Below are 16,676 nucleotides of genomic sequence, written 5' to 3'. Positions count from 1 at the left end.
GGGCATTTTGTACTGTTTTGAGTCCACAAGGGACTCCAACGCCGGTGCCAGTCACATTTCGAGCCGAGGCTCGAGGTGGCAGTTTTGGTTATAGAGAGCCTGAGAGGCTCACCGCCCATATTGTTTGCGGAGCCCCAAGAGGCTCCTGGAGGGACATTATTTCTGAGAGCCCAGGGAGGCTGAAGAAGGCGCCACCAGTATCTTTGAGAGCCCCGAGAGGTTCGGGGGCCATTTGTTCATTCAGTGCCCAGCGAGGCTCCAAAAAGGGGACAATCATTTCTGCAGAGCCTGTGAGGCTCCCCCATCGTGTTGGCCCCATCATTGTTCTTTCAGCTGCCCAGCACTTCATGGGCAGCTGCCACGTTTAGGCCCCCTGACTTTGGACACAGGGCTTCTAGCCCCAACAAGGCCAGTTGGCCTAGGGACAGTCACAGGTGGTGACTTATGTAAGTTTGGCGCAATTGTTCTTTTTCTACACCTCTGAATGTATTGTTGATGCATCATGTGTTTCCTCCCCTGCACCTCTGAATGTGTTTTAATGCATCATGTGTTATGTGCTTACACCCTTACAGGTATTGTGATACTTAGGTGGTTGTTTTTCTCCTAGTGCAGGTGGTGCTAGTGAGGTCCTGGTTACCAGTGATTACTGGTTGTGTACTTTATATTCTATGTTCTAAGTGCTAATTCTACCTAGTGCTAAGTTCTAAAAGTGCTGATTCCTGACAGTGGTCCATGTGGCCCTGTCTTGTACATAACCCCTGTAAATTCTGCCCGTGCCTGTTGGCACATTGTAAAGTGTGTGGTTTTATCTAATGTGTTTTGGTATAATACAAAGGCTATTTTTATATATAACCTTGTGTGGAGTTTCCTTTGTGGTGGGCCTTGGGTGTTGTTGCTGGGGTGCGTGCGCAAATACTTAACTCATATTGCCTCCAAGTTTAGCCTTGCTGCTCGCACCACGTTACCTAGAGGGTGAGCAGGGGTTATCTTGGCGTGTAACTCCCTTGCCCTGACTTAGGAGTGGTGGTCTCTGACTGACTTTGGCGCAAGCCCTGGCCAGCCGGGGATCCCATTTCTAACAGAGCCACACTAGTCACCTAATCCTGGATTTCTCTGGCTCTCTAGTCTTCAAAACTGCATATGTTTGCTAGCTTACCCTAGGTGCTGCCTGAGCTAGGGTTCCAAATCCACAATTAGGCACATTGCTAAAAAAGAGTTCGTTTTCACTGGAAAAAGGTGATGTGTCCACTTTGCTGTCTGGGACGTTTCCTGTCAAAAGCACTAGGTCTACCCACATAAATGAGGTACCATTTGTATCGGTAGACTTTGGAGAATGCGGGGTGGGTGGAAGTTTTGTGGATCCACACAGATTCCAGAACTTTCCATCACAGAAATGTGAGGAAAATGTTATTTTTTAAACAAACTTTGCAAGTGATTCTGGGTAGCGGAATCTGGTAAGAGCCACACAAGTCGCCCCGTCCTAGATTCCTCTGGGTGTCTAAGTTAAAAAAATTAAAGGTTTGCTAGGTTTCCATAGGTGTCAGCTGAGCTAAGGTTCAAATTCCACAGCTAGTCACTTTGCAAAAAAGTGTCAGTTTTCACTAGAAACATGTGGTGCGTTCACTTTGCGTTTCCGGGTTTTTCCTGTCGCAGACACTAGGCCTACCCACACAAGTGAAGTACCATTTCTATCAATAGATTTTGGGGAATTCAGGGTGGGTGGAAGTCTGTAGAGCCATGCCAGATTCTAGAACTTTCCATCAGAGAATGATGAGGAAAATGTTTTTTTGTTTTACAAAGTTTGACATTTGCAAGGGATTCTGGGTAACAGAACCTGGTGAGAGCCACACAAGTCACCCAAACCAGGATTCCTCTGGGTGCCTAGTTTTCAAAATTGCATAGATTTGCTAGCTTTCCCTTGGTGCCGGCTGAGCTAGGATTACAATTCTACAGTTAGGCACATTGCAAAAAAAGGGTCAGTTTTCACTGGAAAAAAGTGATGTGTACACATTGTATTTAGGGCTGCTTCCTGTTGCGGCCCCTAGGGCTACCCACACAAGTAAGGTGCCATTTGTATCGGTAGATTTTGGGAAATGCGGCGTTTGTTGACGTTTGTAGATCCACGCACATTCCAGATATTTCCACCACAGAAATGTGAGGAAAATGTGTTTTTTTAATAAAGGTGAAGGTTTGCGAGAACCACACGAGTCACCCTATCCTGGATTCAGCTGGGCATCTAGTTTCCACAAATGCATAGGATTGCTTGGTTTCCATGGGTGCTGGCTGAGCTAGAGTTCAAAATCCATAGCTAGGCACTTTTTAAAAAAATTGCCAGTTTTCACTGGAAAAATGTGGTGTGTTCACTTTGCGTTTTGGGCCATTTCCTATCCCAGACACTAGACCTACCCACACAAGTGAGGTACCATTTTGATTGGAAGACTTGGGGGAATGTGGGGTAGGTGGAAGATTGTTGATCCATGCAGATACCAGAACTTTCCATCAAAGAAATGTAAGGAAGAAAATAAATTACTTACCAGTAACTGTATTTCTCCAGTATTGCAAGCTTTCATAGGTTCACATGCTTGAATCATTCACCATCGTCGAGATGGGAGTCTCCGGTCCATCAAAAAAGCAATGCTAAACTAATACAAAGCAGAATCTAGGCCTAGGCCCATTTCAGTTTTGTAACCCATATCTCTTGTTTTGTAAAAGAGACCAAAAGTAATTCTTGAAACAAACAGGACCCTTCACCCTCTAGAACACACCTGTGAGAAACCTTAGACCTTCAGATTTTTAGAGCACTTGAACCAAAGATAACACTGGAATAAAAACAAAGGTGAGTCTCTCAGGAGAGGAGGGCGGGTCGCATGTGATTTAATGAAAGCTTCCAATAACGGAGAACTACAGTTACAGGTAAATAACTTATTTTCTTAATCCAGTGTTGGAACTTTCATAGATTCACATGCTCGAATTAGAGTAACTAGCAGCCAGTAGCACATTTTTACCTCTATTTAAATAAATGTAAGAGTGTGCTTTAAATTGTCAAACTCGAGGGAAGAAATCTTTACTTGAACAAACCATAGTCCCCAAACAGACCAAAACTCCATGCTTAAATCTACAAATTTAAAACGCCATAAAAGCAAACCCTTATCAGGGTAAACATTATATTATAAACATCTACACCAAAAGACATTTATATGAAATGAAATGAAATGTGCGTAGTCTAACATTAGAAAGGAAGGAGGGATGAAGGAGATAGCTCACCGTCACTGGAAAAGGTTCCTCAGCACTGCCTGTCCTACTGCCACATCATTGTTAGTGACTGCGTCCAAGCAGTAATGTCTGGTGAAGGTGTGAGTACTCTTCCAGGTACCAGGCCTGCATATATCCTGGATAGGTACTACAGCAAACAAAGCAGTGGATGTAGAGATTGCTCTTGTAGAGGGAGCACACAAACTTAAAAGTTTTCCTGTTGCTTGATGGCAATATTGGCTTGCATTTGAGATCCATCAAGCAATCCCCCTCTTGGAAAGAGGACTGCCCTTTCTGGGCGTGCTGAAGGATACAAAAAGCTGTGACGATTTGCGAAAAGCTTTTTTTCTTTGTAGATAAAATTTCAGACAACGCTGAATATCCAGCGAATTAAGAGCTCTTTCCGCTGCCATAGTTGGTAGAGGGATGACTGTCTTAAGGATAAGAAGTTCATTCAAATGAAAGTCTGATGGCACCTTGGGGATAAACTTGGGATTAGTATGAAGGACCACTCGATCATCTCTAAACTGCAGAAACGGTTCCGGTATTATCAGGGCCTGAATTTCTCCAACTCTCCTGGCCGATGTCGGCGCCAAGAGAAGAGCCTCCTTTCAAGAAAGGAACTTAAGGTCCGCCTTTGAAATGGGTTCAAAGGGATGTTTCATGAGTTTTGATAATACTATATTAAGATGCCAGAGAGGTGGTGGAGGCTTAACCAGAGGAAAGGTTTGGTAGAGGCCTCTCATGAACTGCTTAATGATTCTTTTGGACCATAACAATGGTCCAGAGAATGTCCTCCTAATGGAAGATATAGCAGCTAGATGGACTTTAATTGATGCATGTGCTAGTCCAGATTTTGCCAAAAGCAGAATGTAAGGAAGGATCTCATGAGAATAGGATCTTAGAGGATGAACATTAGAATCCTGGCACCATATACAGAATCTCCTCCATTTCATCCTGTATGTCTTATTCGTACTCTGTACCCGGGCATTTGAAATAACACCCCTGTATTCAGATGGGATCTCTAGATATTGAAATTCACAGTGTTCAGGGGCCATGCTGCTAAGTGAAGTGATTTGGGATCTGGATGTAGCACTTAAACCTGCAACATAGTCAAAAGAGATGGAATGGGATGGAAGAGAATAGGTTGTGCCTCCGAGAGGAGAGGTTCTGTGAACCAATGCTGTCTGGGCCATGATGGGGCTATTATGATCATCCTGCACAGCTCTTCCCTTAATTCCTTCTCTCTTACTGTCCCTCTCCCTCTCTGGAATACAAGGTCTTGTTAGCGCTGGGATGCCCGAGGGTAGCTACGCGCTTTATAAATCCCAACTCAAACTCAAACTTCATGAGTAGTCGTGGTAGGAGGGGAATTGGCAGAAAAGATGCCTAACCATGCCATCAAAAATGCATTCCCCGTGGATTCCGGTTGGTGAAGCCAACTTGGGAGTACCGGCATTTCTTGTTCTGAGCTGTCGCAAAGAGGTCCACTGTTGGCCTGCCTCATTTTAGAAAAATGCTGTCTAGGGTTTTCTGATGAATTTCCCTTTCATGGCAGGGAAACTTGAGTCTGATTAACGTGTCTGCCGTGATATTTTGATCCCCTGGCAGGTGTTCTGATTTCAGCAAAATTCTGTTCTGCAAAGCCCATCACCAGAAGCACTGGGCTTCTCGAGATAGGGGAAAAGATCTTGTGCCCCTTGTTGAGATAATGCATTGCCTTTATGCTGTCTGTCTGATCAGCACAGTTGAGTTTTTTATCTTCGGCAGAAATGCTTGCAATGCTAATGTCACTGCTCTGAGCCCAGCAAATTAATGCGAAGCTGCTAGTCTTGACACTGCCAATGCCCACTGACCTGGAGGTCTTGAAGGAAAGCTCCCCAACCTTCCAGGGAAACATCGGTGGTGATCACATGCGGAGCAGGCATGGTGAGAAAGGAAAGACTGATGAAAATGTTTTGATGTCAGGTCTACCAAGAGACGGCGTGGATCATACCCAGTGTGACTGTAATGACATCCTCAAAGGAGCCCACTGCTTGATGCCATTGTCAATTCAGCTCCTCCTTCAGTGCATCCTCAACCGGCAGAAGGGGATGAGAGGGATACAAGATTACATTGCTCCCAGGAATGACTTGTATCGGCGAACTGAAAGTGACTTTCTTTTTGCAAATGATTCAGCCAGTGAAATTAATTTCATTTGGAGAGAGAGAGAGAGTTAAATGCCGTGTTTATTGTGGTGTCCAAAATTGCTCCAACTAAGGTGATGTTTGTTGACGGGTGCAGAGATGACTTTTCCTCGTTCAGAGTCAAGCTCAACTCTGCAAATAGCCTTGTACTTGCCACCGTGGAAAACTGAAAGTGCGTTGATTAGTCAATCGTCCAGGTAAGGAAACACCTGATGTCTTTGCTTCCTTAGAAAAGCAGCTACTAGAGCCAGACATTTGGTGAAAATTCTTGGAGCCAACTTTAGGCCAAATGGCAGTACCTTGAACTGGTAATGGCTTCCGGCTACGGCAAATCAAAGGTACTGCCTGTGGGAGGGATCGATGGGGATGTGAAAATTTGCATATTGTAAGTCCAACGTGGTCATATGATCCCCTGGGTTTAGAAGTAATAGGATGTCCTGAAGAGAGACCATGCGGAAGGACAGCTTTTTGAGATAAGTGTTTAGAGTTCTCAAATCCAAGAATCAGACATCATTGTCGTAAGTTCTTGCGTACCAGAAAGAAAAAGGAACAGAATCCCTTCCCTCTCTGGGAGTTTGGCACCCGTTCTTTGGCTCCTTTTTGGAGCATTGTAAGACTTTCCAAACGCATGAGATGTAGGTGTTTAACCTCTTGCCGTCCTGGAGGAGTACCTGGATGATAAATGGAGAAACTCCAACGTATTGCTGAATTGTATTAGATTGAGAACACATCGGTTCAAGGTTATCTTTTGCCACTGGTGAAGGTGAAAAGAAATTTGCTCTCCTATGGGAACTTGTGGAAAGGTGGGAATAAAAATAGCCGGAGCCTGAAGTTCGTCATTGACATTGTGAGGTGTCCTTTCCCTGATGTCCTGCTCTTCCTCTGGGGGTAGATTTAGAATACGCCCCTGACTGTGGCTGTCATTGAACATACTATTGTTGATACGGCTGGGAAGATGTGAATACGAGTGGTATCTATACTACTGAAATCCTCCCCTGGAGGAAGGAAGGCTCCTTCCTCTATCTCCTGTAAAGGGCACTTTCCGATACTGAAAAGTCCCTAGATCTATATCTTTTTTAATATCTTGCAGCGCATTGTCAATGTTCTTTCCAATTAAAGCTTCTCCATCGAATGGAAGGTCTAAGATCTTATTCTGAACTTCTGGTCTAAATAAAGTAGCTCAGAGCCATCCTTAACGTCATAAAACCACTGCACCCCCAGAGATCTACATGCTGTAGTTGCAATATCCATTGCACAATCTATCACCTCTGCAGATGCTCTCTTGCCCTCCTGGAGAATTTTCTTAACTTCAGGTTTGCTCTCTTCAGGAAGCTGATCCATTTACGGAGCCAGGTCACACAGCTTATGTCTGTGATATCTACCCAGTATGGCAAAGGCATTAGCTGCTCTGACCAACAGAGCTGACGTTGATGAAAAATGCTTACTGGCAATATCCAGGCGTCTGCCTTCCTTATCAGGAGGTGTGGTAATGGGTGCTGATGGGTTTTTAGATTTTTGCTTAGCTGCATGAGAAATAACCGAATCCGGTTTGGGATTGCCCACCAAACAAGCTGGAGCATCCTCAGGGGCCTTGTATTTCTTCTTCAACCTGGATAGCACTGGTGTTTCTGTCACTGGAATTTTCATGACCTTGAGTCCTTCCTCCATATATGACCTATAATAGGAATAGCCCTCACTGATTTCCTAAAGGGCTCTGTAAAGTTAAATATAAAACAGTCCGTGTGGATAGCCGGTTTAGGTAGATCAAATCTCTTTGCAGCTCTCTCTAACAAGTTATCAAGTCCACCAATATCCTCTGGTGGTGAGTCAACAGGCACCGTAGAAGGAGAAGAAGGCATGGGAATGAGGTATTGGTTCCACTCTCTATGTGGATCCTTAAGCTCTCTCTTCTCCCGATCATTATCAGTAGTAACTGGATCCTGTTGAGGGACTGATGGAGGTGATTTCTGTAGAGGTTCTGGCAGCATAGTTTGAACTCTCTTTGGAGTAGACCGAATAGAGTGTGGACGAGGAACTATTGATGGTATTTTCTGAGGGACAGCAGCTGGGGGAAATCTCTTCCTTTAGTCAGCCAACATGAATTGTAGGTCTGGTAATAAAGATGACGGCATGCAAACTACATATTCCTGATAATCTTGATGGTATTGTTACTGAGGAGTATATTCTTGATATTCTTCATACTCTTCCTAATAGTCATCCTAATGACACTTAACATGTTGCTGGGATGGGCTACTTGCGTAGCCAGAGGGCCCATCATTTCCTTCCTCAGAATCCTGCTCTTACCACAGGTGAGAAGGTAAAAGAGGTGTAATTTTGCTAGGTGAAGTCATTTCTGGTGCCATTTTCCATGGTTCTGATTTTCTCCACTGTTTTTTCCCTCATCGACGCAGATGACACCATCTTTGCAGAAACTGCAGTAGACTGTGATTTGGAAACCATCAGCGCTGAAGAAGGTTTTTTGAAGAAGTGCCTGACTTGAGGCGGTGTTTTAGGCAGCTGAGAACTCACCTTTTTCAGTTGTTTTCCCCCAAAGAATGTCCCTTCCTCTACTTTTTATACTTGTGGGGAGATTTTGAAGGACTGCGCCCTTGCGACCCATGAGAGGTCTTTTTAAGCGCCTTTCCTGGATGCTCACCAGATGAATGGGCTTGAGGTGATTTTCTCCTCTTATGGGACCACCTGTATAAAGAAGAAGAGGATGCCTGTCCTCACTTGAAATCACCTATTATCTGGCTTTGAGTTTCTGAAGCCATATAAGAAGACGCCCCTCACGATCTCCTAAGGTTTTATTAGAAAAGGTACGACATATCTTGCATTGCTTTGCCTTATGGTTGGGATATAGGTAATAAATACAGTCTTCATGAGGGTCATCTGTATAAAGCCTTTTCTTTGAGCAAGTAGCATAGGTCCTAAAAAGACCCTTTTTTCCTTTTCTGACATAATTATGCTACAATGATGACAAACCAGTTCTGAAGATGCATCCTGTAGATGTAGAATGTTGAAAAGAAGCCAAGAACTTTTTTAAAATGCATGAAGAATAAGAGAAAACTGAGCAAAGCTCAGAGGTGACTCCCTAGCATAAAGTGCAGTAGAAAATCTGAAGGTCTTAGGTTCTCTCAGGGGTGTTCTAGAGGGTGAAGGGTCCTGATGGGTTCAATATTTACTTTTCGTCTCTTTTACAAAACAAGAGATATGGGTTACAAAACTGAAATGGGTCTAGGTCTAGTTTCTGCTTTGTATTAGTTTAGCATTGATTTTTTGATGATGACTGGGAATGATTCAAACATGTGAATCTATGAAAGTTCGAATACTGGAGTAAAATGTTTTTTTTTTAAAAGAAAGTTTGAGGTTTGCAAGAGATTCTGGGTAACAGCCTCAAAAGTAACCCAATCCTGGATTCTCCTTGGTGTTAGTTTTCAAAAATGATTAGGTTTCCTAGCTTTCACTAGGTGCCTGCTGAGCTAGGGTTCAAAGTCCACAGCTAGGCACATTACAAAAAAAGATCAGTTTTCACTGGAAAAATGTGATGTGTACACTTCACGTTTAGGGCCGTTTCCTGTAGCAGGCACTAGGCCTACCCACACAAGTGAGGTACCATTTTTATCGAGAGACTTTGGGTATTGCTGGATGGGCAGAAGTTTGTTGATCCACAGAGACTCCAGAACATTCCATCACAGAAACATGAGGAAAGAGGTTTTTTGACAATGTTTGAGGTTTGCAAGGGATTTTGGGTAACAGAACCTGGTCAGAGGCACATGTCACCCCATCCTAGCTTATCCTGAGTGTCTAGTTTTCAAACGTGTATAGGTTTGTTAGGTTTCTGTAGGTGCCAGCTGAGCTAGGGTTTCAAATTACACAGCTAGGCACTTTGAAAAAAAGGGTCAGTTTTAACTGGAAAAATGTGACGTATCCATGTTGGCTTTTGGCTGCTTCCTGTCACAGGCACTGGGCCTATCCACACAAGTAAGGTACAATTTTTATAATAGGCAATGGGTAATGATGGGTGGGTGGAATTTTGTTGATCCACGCAGATTTCAGAACTTTGCACCACAGAAATATGAGGAAAAAGGTTTTTTGACAATGTTTGAGGTTTGCAAAGGATTTTGGGTAACGGAACCTGGTCCCACGCACACAAGTCACCGCATCCTAGAGTGTTTAGTTTTCAAAAATGCATAGGTTTGCTAGCTTTCCCTAGGTGCCGGCTGAGCTAGGTTTCAAAATTCACAGCTAGGGACTTTGCAAAAAAAGTGTCCGTTTTCACTGGAAAAATGTGGTGTGTCCACTTTGCCTTTTTGGTCGTTTCCTGTCACAGGCACTTGGCCTACCCACACAAGTGATGTACCATTTTTATTGGTAGACTTTGGGGAATGAGGGGTGGGTGGATGTTTGTGGATCCACGCAGATTCCTCTACTTTCCATCACAGAAATGGGAGGAAATTGTGTTTTTTCTTTTTTACAAAGGTTTGGTTTTCACAGGCAAAATGTGGTGTGTCCACTTTGCCTTTTGGGTTGTTTCCTGTCACAGGCCCTAGGCCTTCCCACACAAGTGAGATACTATTTTTATTGGTAGACTTTGGGGAATGCGGGGTGGGCGGAAGTTAGTGGATCCACGCAAATTATACAACTTTCCATCACAAAATTGTGACGAAAATGTGTTTTCTTTGGACAAATGTTGAGGTTTTCAAGGGATTCTGTGTAACAGAACCTGGTGAGAGTCACAAAACTCACCCAATCCTGGATTCCACTGGGTGTCTAGGTTTAAAAAACATGCATAGGTTTGCTAGCTTTCCCTAGGTGCCGGCTGAGCTAGGGTTCAAAATCCACAGCTAGGCACTTTGCAAAAAAAGGGTCACTTTTCACTGGAAAAATGTGGTATGCTCACTTTGCGATTTGGGCCTTTTTCTGTCGCAGGCACTAGGCCTACCCTCATAAGTGAGGTCCCATTTTTACTGGTGGATTTCGGGGAATGCGGGGTGGGTGGAAGTTTGTGGATCCATGCAAATTCTAGAACTTTCCATCACAGAAATGTAAGGAAGAGGAGATTTTTATTTGACAAAGTATAAGATTTGCAAGGTATTCTGGGTAATAGACCCTGGTGAGAGCCACACAAGTCACCCAATCCTAGATTCCCCTGGGTGTCTAGTTTTCAGAAAATGCATAGGTTTGCTAGATTTCCCTAGTTGCCAGCTGAGCAAGGGTTAAAAATCAACAGTTAGGCACATTGCAAAAAAAGCGTCAGTTTTCACTGTTAAAATGTGTTGTGTACACGTTCCGTTTTGGGCCGCTTGCTTTTGCGGGCACCAGGCCTACCCACACAAGTATGGTTAGCATTTTTTTTGGTAGACTTGGGGAAATGTGGGGTCGGTGAAAGCTTGTGGATCCACACAGATTCCAGCACTTTCCACCACAGAAATGTGAGGGAAATGTGTTTTGTTTTACAAAGATTGAGGTTTGCAAGGGATTCTGGGTAACAGAACCTTTGAGAGACACAGCCTATCCTGGATTCCCCTGGGTGTCTAGTTTTCAAAAATGCATAGGATTGCTAGGTTTCTCTAGGTGCCGGCTGAGCTAGAGTTCAAATTCAACAGTTAGGCACCTTGCAAAAAAAGGGTCAGTTTTCACTGGTAAAATGTGATGTGTACACATTGCGTTTTGGGGCGTTTCCTATCGCAGGCACTAGGCCTACCCACACAAGTGAGGTGCAATTTTTATTAATGAGCTTCAGGGAATGTGGGGTGGATGGAAGTTTATGGATCCACGCTAATTGTAAAACTTTCCATCACAGAAATGTGAGGAAAATATATATTTTTTTCTTTTACAAAGTTTGAGGTTTGAAAGTGATTCTGGGTAACAGAACCTGATGAGAGCCCCACAAGTCACAAAATCTTGGATTTCCCTGGCTGTCTAGTTTTCAAAAATGCATAGGTTTAGTAGCTTTCCCTAGGTGCCGGCTGAGCTAGGGTTCAAAATTCACAGTTAGGCACTTTACAAAGAAGGGTCTGTTTTCACTTGAAAAATGTGATGTGTACACATTGCGTTTTGGGCCATTTCCTGTTGCAGGCACTAGGCCTAGCGATACAAGTGAGGTACCATTTTTATCGAGAGACTTTGGGTAATGCTGGGTGGGTGAAAGTTTGTGGATCCACGCAGATTGTAGAACTTTCCATCACAGAAATGTGAGAAAATTTGTTTTTTTGACAACGTTTGAGGTTTTCACTAGATTCTGGGTAACAGAATCTGGTGACAGCTACATAAGTACTCCCATCCTAGAATCCCCTGGGTGTCTAGATTTCAAACATGTATAAGTTTGCTAGGTTTCTCTAGGTGCCAGCTCAGCTAGGGTTCAAAATCTGCAGCTAGGCACATTGCAAAAAAAGGTCAGTTTTCACTGGAAAAATGTGCTGTGTCCACGTTGCATTTTGGCCCGTTTTCTGTTGAGGGCACTAGGCCTACCCACACAAGTGAGGTGGCATTTTTTTATCCGGAGACTTGAGGAACACAGAATGTAGAATAAGTGTTAATACCAATTGACTTTGTTTCGATTGCTGCTTTCTAAATTTAAGACAATTTGAAAAATGACCTCTAATTCACATGCTTGTATGGGTTCTCACAATTTTGGAGATGTGTAAATAATCACTGCTTCTAAACTCTCAAGTTTAATCTGAATTCAGAAATATATAGGTTATCTAGATACCTATTTTTCACTATTTAAATTTTACTAAATAAATAGCTATCTACCCAGTACACAATAAAAAACAATTGCAAGACACAGCTCAGTCATTAGCTCTGGGTCCCTCGGGTTCTAGGTGAACCCACAATTCCTACATATCCCCACACCAGAAGTGTCAAGTGGATGTAACAATATACTGCTTTAAAAAATCTGTCACACTAAGAAGAAGTTACAGGTGAAAATGCTTTTTTTTAAAATACATTTAATTTTTTTTATTTTCAACTGTTAAGTTTTTATAAAAAACCTTCAAGGATCTACACAAATGACCATGCCGCCGTAAAAAAAATCTACATTTAAGAAATGTATAGCTTTTTGAGATCCATTATTGCTTTCATACCCATTTCTACCACTAACTGGAAGGAGGCTGAAAGCAAAAAAAATAGCAAAAATAGGCTATGTCCCAGTAAAATACCAAAACTGTGTGGAATGTAGGTTTTCTGACAAAAGTCTGCCTGTCCCTGAGAGCTGAGAAGATAGTAATTTTAGCACCACAACCCCTTTGTTGATGCCATTTGCAGGGCGAAAAACGCTTTCGTCTGCAGCACTTTTTTCCATTTTATACAAAAACCCATTTAGCTGTATTTTGACTCATTTCTGGGCCCCCTCCATAGGAATCCACAAACCCTCGGTAGTTGCAAAATCCTCAGTATGTTGGAAGTAAAAAGCGCAAATTTGGCGTGGATACCTTATGTGGACAAAAAGTTACAGGGACCTAAGCATGAACTACCCCAAATAGCCAAAAAGGGTTTAGCACAGGGGCCTGGGGGCCTAGCAGTGAAAGGGTTAAGCAATGCGTATAATAACGCTGAATTGTAAAGGGAAATGATCTGTAAAGGTAAAGTCCAGGTCTGGATTTACAGGTTGATTTACAAGTGCAAATCAACTCTTGCTATTCAGGGAAGCGGGTTTTGCACTCGTAAAAGGATTCAACTACACAGTGTTTCATTGTGAATTAATCCACCTCTGTAATTGGACAGTGGGCATTCCAGGGCGGGAATTGCCGTGAAGTTTGCACACACAAACAATCTTACCCAATTGTGGGTATTGAGAAACTAGGGGCATATTATCAAGCCTGTGCGCTAAAATTATCGCCGCTTTATCGGCCGAAAACGGCCGATAAAGCGGCGATAATGGGCTTGATAATATGCTCTATGGAATTCCAATCGAAGCACATGTTAGATGTGAAGACATCTAACATGGGCTTCGATTGGAATTCCACAGAGCATATTATCAAGCCCATAATCGCCGCTTTATCGGCCGTTTTCGGCCGATAAAGCGGCGATAATTTTAGCGCACAGGCTTGATAATATGCCCCCAGGTCAATGCACCCTTGCTGAAAAAACGTCGGAAAGTTACTCCTGCAATAGTTTGAAGTAAACATTTTCTTGGGATTTTGAGGGGAAGGTAACACCACCCAAAATTGATTATGATGTAGGGGAAAGGAGTTCTGTACAGGGAAAAACGTTTTCCTTCTAGAGGAAAAAATCGTAACTGTTAGCCAGTCAATTTGCACTACCACTATGAAAATATACGGATGTATATTTTTTCAATAGAAAATGAAATTGACAAAGGTTTATCAGGACTGCACCTAGAAATCTGAAATTGTCGTGGTTTACTTCTGTTGTGCTTCTGAAAGGACTTTTATTTCCAGAAGTTGTGAATAGGTACAGAGACGGAAAGGGAATCAACCCATGAAAGAGATTTCTCCAAACAGGCATTTACACGTATCTTTCCTCCAACGCAAATCTGCATTCATTGTGGAAGGGTCTAAATATGAAGTGAATCCACCCTACCTTGTTTTAGGTCTGGTCATCACCCTTCCCTCTTCATGTGTTGCCTGACCGTATCTGTGTTCTGTGGGACTTTATTCTGAACGTCTCAGTGTTCTCTGGGACTTTGTGGGGCTCTATGTTTTGTTGTGTGTGTGTATATTTTGACTTAGAAGCGAGTAAATATTATTTAAATAACACTCACTTCATGAGCAGTTTCCGAGGCAGCAAAATGCAGAAGAAGTCATGTGACCTGTACAGCAGTGCCCTGAAGAAAGAGAAAATAATGAATCACAGTCATTTTTCCTGCAATGGCAAGAACCTCAAGGACGTTCATGCTCACTCACCGTCTCTCCTGCTCGTCTGCCTGATCTACACCTCTCTGACGTGAAAGACTATCTTTCTTTCTGCTTGGCCGAGGAGCTCCCACTCTTGCACCTGAAAAATCATCAGTTCAACGTAAATATTGGGGAGAAAAAATGTATGTATAAGAGAGATGCTTGTTATTCATGAGAACGCAACAATGATAATGTCAAAAACATTAGAATATCACAATTGCAATTAAAAGTACTTCAGCAGCACCTGCGTCTTTGAATCAGTCCCCGATTATTCAGTCTCATTTCCACTAATTGCCCATTTACTCTTGTTTTAGATATGGCTTCCCAGCACAGCCGTCTGCAACACCTGTTGCTACCAATTTTTTTGTCAAACAGATTTTATTGTTTTACACAGCAAAAGATTCAAGGCATAATCCGCCAACAAGCCCACGCAGGGGCCCTTCGAAATACTGAGCTCATCCTATACAACACAGGCAAGCGGAAGGGTCGATGCTTCCCAAGGTCCTGAATCACCTCTGGACTGTCCGCCAGAAGTTCATAATGTTTTGCGCTGGGGCAGACAAGAGTGATTCCCAGTTAGACCCAGAAGGGATAGTCAACAAGAGCAGTGGTGCATCACAAGAATCCTTAAACACAATGTGCTCTCCCAGCTCTCAAGCCCAACCAGTTGCCAGCGAGCGCGTTTAGCTAGTATTGATTCCCCAGAGCTCCAGGAAACCTAAAAATTGACATTTTACCTCGAATCAAATAGTAACAAACCCAGATCCCTCAACTTCCCCCCCCCCCCAAACTCCCTCTCCCACCCCCCTCCCAGTGGTGGAGTTGCCATACAGTAGTGTGTCAACCGTATGATGCCCTTAAATCTGGAACAGATGCATGGCCCTGAGGGTAGAGGGGCACACCACAGATGGTAGGCCTTTTGAGAGGAATTAAACCAGCGGTCCCCAGCGGTACTCAAAGTTCTTAAAGTCTTCTCGGGATATGTCAGACATGCACTCTAAGCTGAGCAGTTGCCATAGGCGGGAGTGCCATAGTGACATCGCTGGCGCCTCTCTCTTCTTCCATGCATTCACAACTGCCAATTTGGCAGCCCCCAGACATAGCCACATAATTCTTTTATCAGCCCTGGTTTGGTGTTCTAGCAATGGGTCCCTAATGCCAAGCAGAGCTTCTGCCATCGTAGTCGGGACCGGGTATCCTAAGATGGATTTTATCTGAGCCAGGATCTCTTCCCAGAACGGCCTAATGGAGGGGCAATCCCACCATATGTGTTGGAAGTCTCCCAGAAGGCCACACCCCCTCCAACACCTATCTGATGTACCTGGAAAGATTTTCGCGAGTTTAGATGGGTGTAGGTACCAGTCCGCCATTACTTTCAAATGTGCCTCTCTCAGTGCTGTTGATTGGTTGAACCGGAAGATATCAGCCCACAGGCGGGTCCACTCTTCCTCCCTAAGGTCTTGCTTAGCCATCCCTTCCCACCACACCAAGACATATAGCGCGGCCGCGTGGCGGTCTCCGTGGAGAGCACGAGCTTATACAGCGCAGAGATAGCCCCCTTCATGGATTCAGCTTTGAGGAGGAACAGTTCGAACCCGGTAAGGGGTCTGGTAGCACCCTCCCTTGTCTGTGGACCCAAAGCCCAGTGAAGCAGCTGCGCGTGGTGGTAGCGCTCCTGATCCCCTACCCCATAGTCCCTTTTGCAATTCTCAAATGTAAGGGGGTCATAGCTGTGGAATATGTGTGTAAGTGCGAGACATCCACCTGCCCTCCAGGCATCAAACGGCCCCTCCTGGAGCGCTGGGGGAAAGGAAGAAGTGAAGTGAATTGGAGTGAGTGGGGACGGGAAAGATAACCAGCCCTCCCTTCCTGCTACAGAGTCCCACACTTTGAGGGTGGTGCGTGTCGGAGTGCTGATGTACGCATTACGGGGTCGGTCCTTTCTGTCGTGCCAGATCAAGTCCCAGATTGTCCTGCCTGCTACGCTGCGGTCCATGTGGAGCCAGTGTTTCTCTGATTCCATTTGCACCCACTCAACCAGGATGCGCAGTTGGGCCGCTTTATAGTATAGGCGAAGATCGGGGAGACCGGCTCCCCCTTCCCTTTGTGGTCGTCGGAGCATGAAAAAGGAGAAGCGTGCCCGGCCTCCCTCCCATACAAACTTCAGGATCATCGATTTTAGTCATTTAAAGAAATCCTCCTCCAATTCTATTGGGAGCGCCTGAAATAAATAGAGCAGTTTGGGTAGGAGGGTCATCTTAATAGCATGAATGCGACCCACCCAGGAGAGAAAAAGTGGCTTCCATCGTACCAGTTCTTTTTGGATGCGGGTGAGGATTGCGGGAAAAATGGCTGCATATAGTTGCTCAACCTTGGGAGT

At 44.1% G+C, this 16,676-nt stretch overlaps 1 protein-coding gene across 1 annotated transcript in view; it reads right to left on the bottom strand.

Moving 5' to 3' along the window:
* Positions 1-16,676, bottom strand: part of LOC147703391 (uncharacterized) — a 9,287,842-nt gene that overhangs the window by 2,639,772 nt on the left and 6,631,394 nt on the right. Inside the window, exons 25-26 of the mRNA XM_086931832.1 lie at positions 14,306-14,396; positions 14,164-14,226 (exon numbers count right to left, since the gene is read on the bottom strand). Of these exons, the coding sequence (XP_086787958.1) occupies positions 14,164-14,226; positions 14,306-14,396 (154 nt within the window). The remainder of the gene's footprint in view (positions 1-14,163; positions 14,227-14,305; positions 14,397-16,676) is intronic.

The sequence above is a fragment of the Lissotriton vulgaris genome, chromosome 7 (genome assembly GCF_964263255.1).
Source record: "Lissotriton vulgaris chromosome 7, aLisVul1.2, whole genome shotgun sequence".
Taxonomy (NCBI): Eukaryota; Metazoa; Chordata; class Amphibia; order Caudata; family Salamandridae; genus Lissotriton; species Lissotriton vulgaris.
This window is presented reverse-complemented; position numbering and strand designations above follow the sequence as displayed.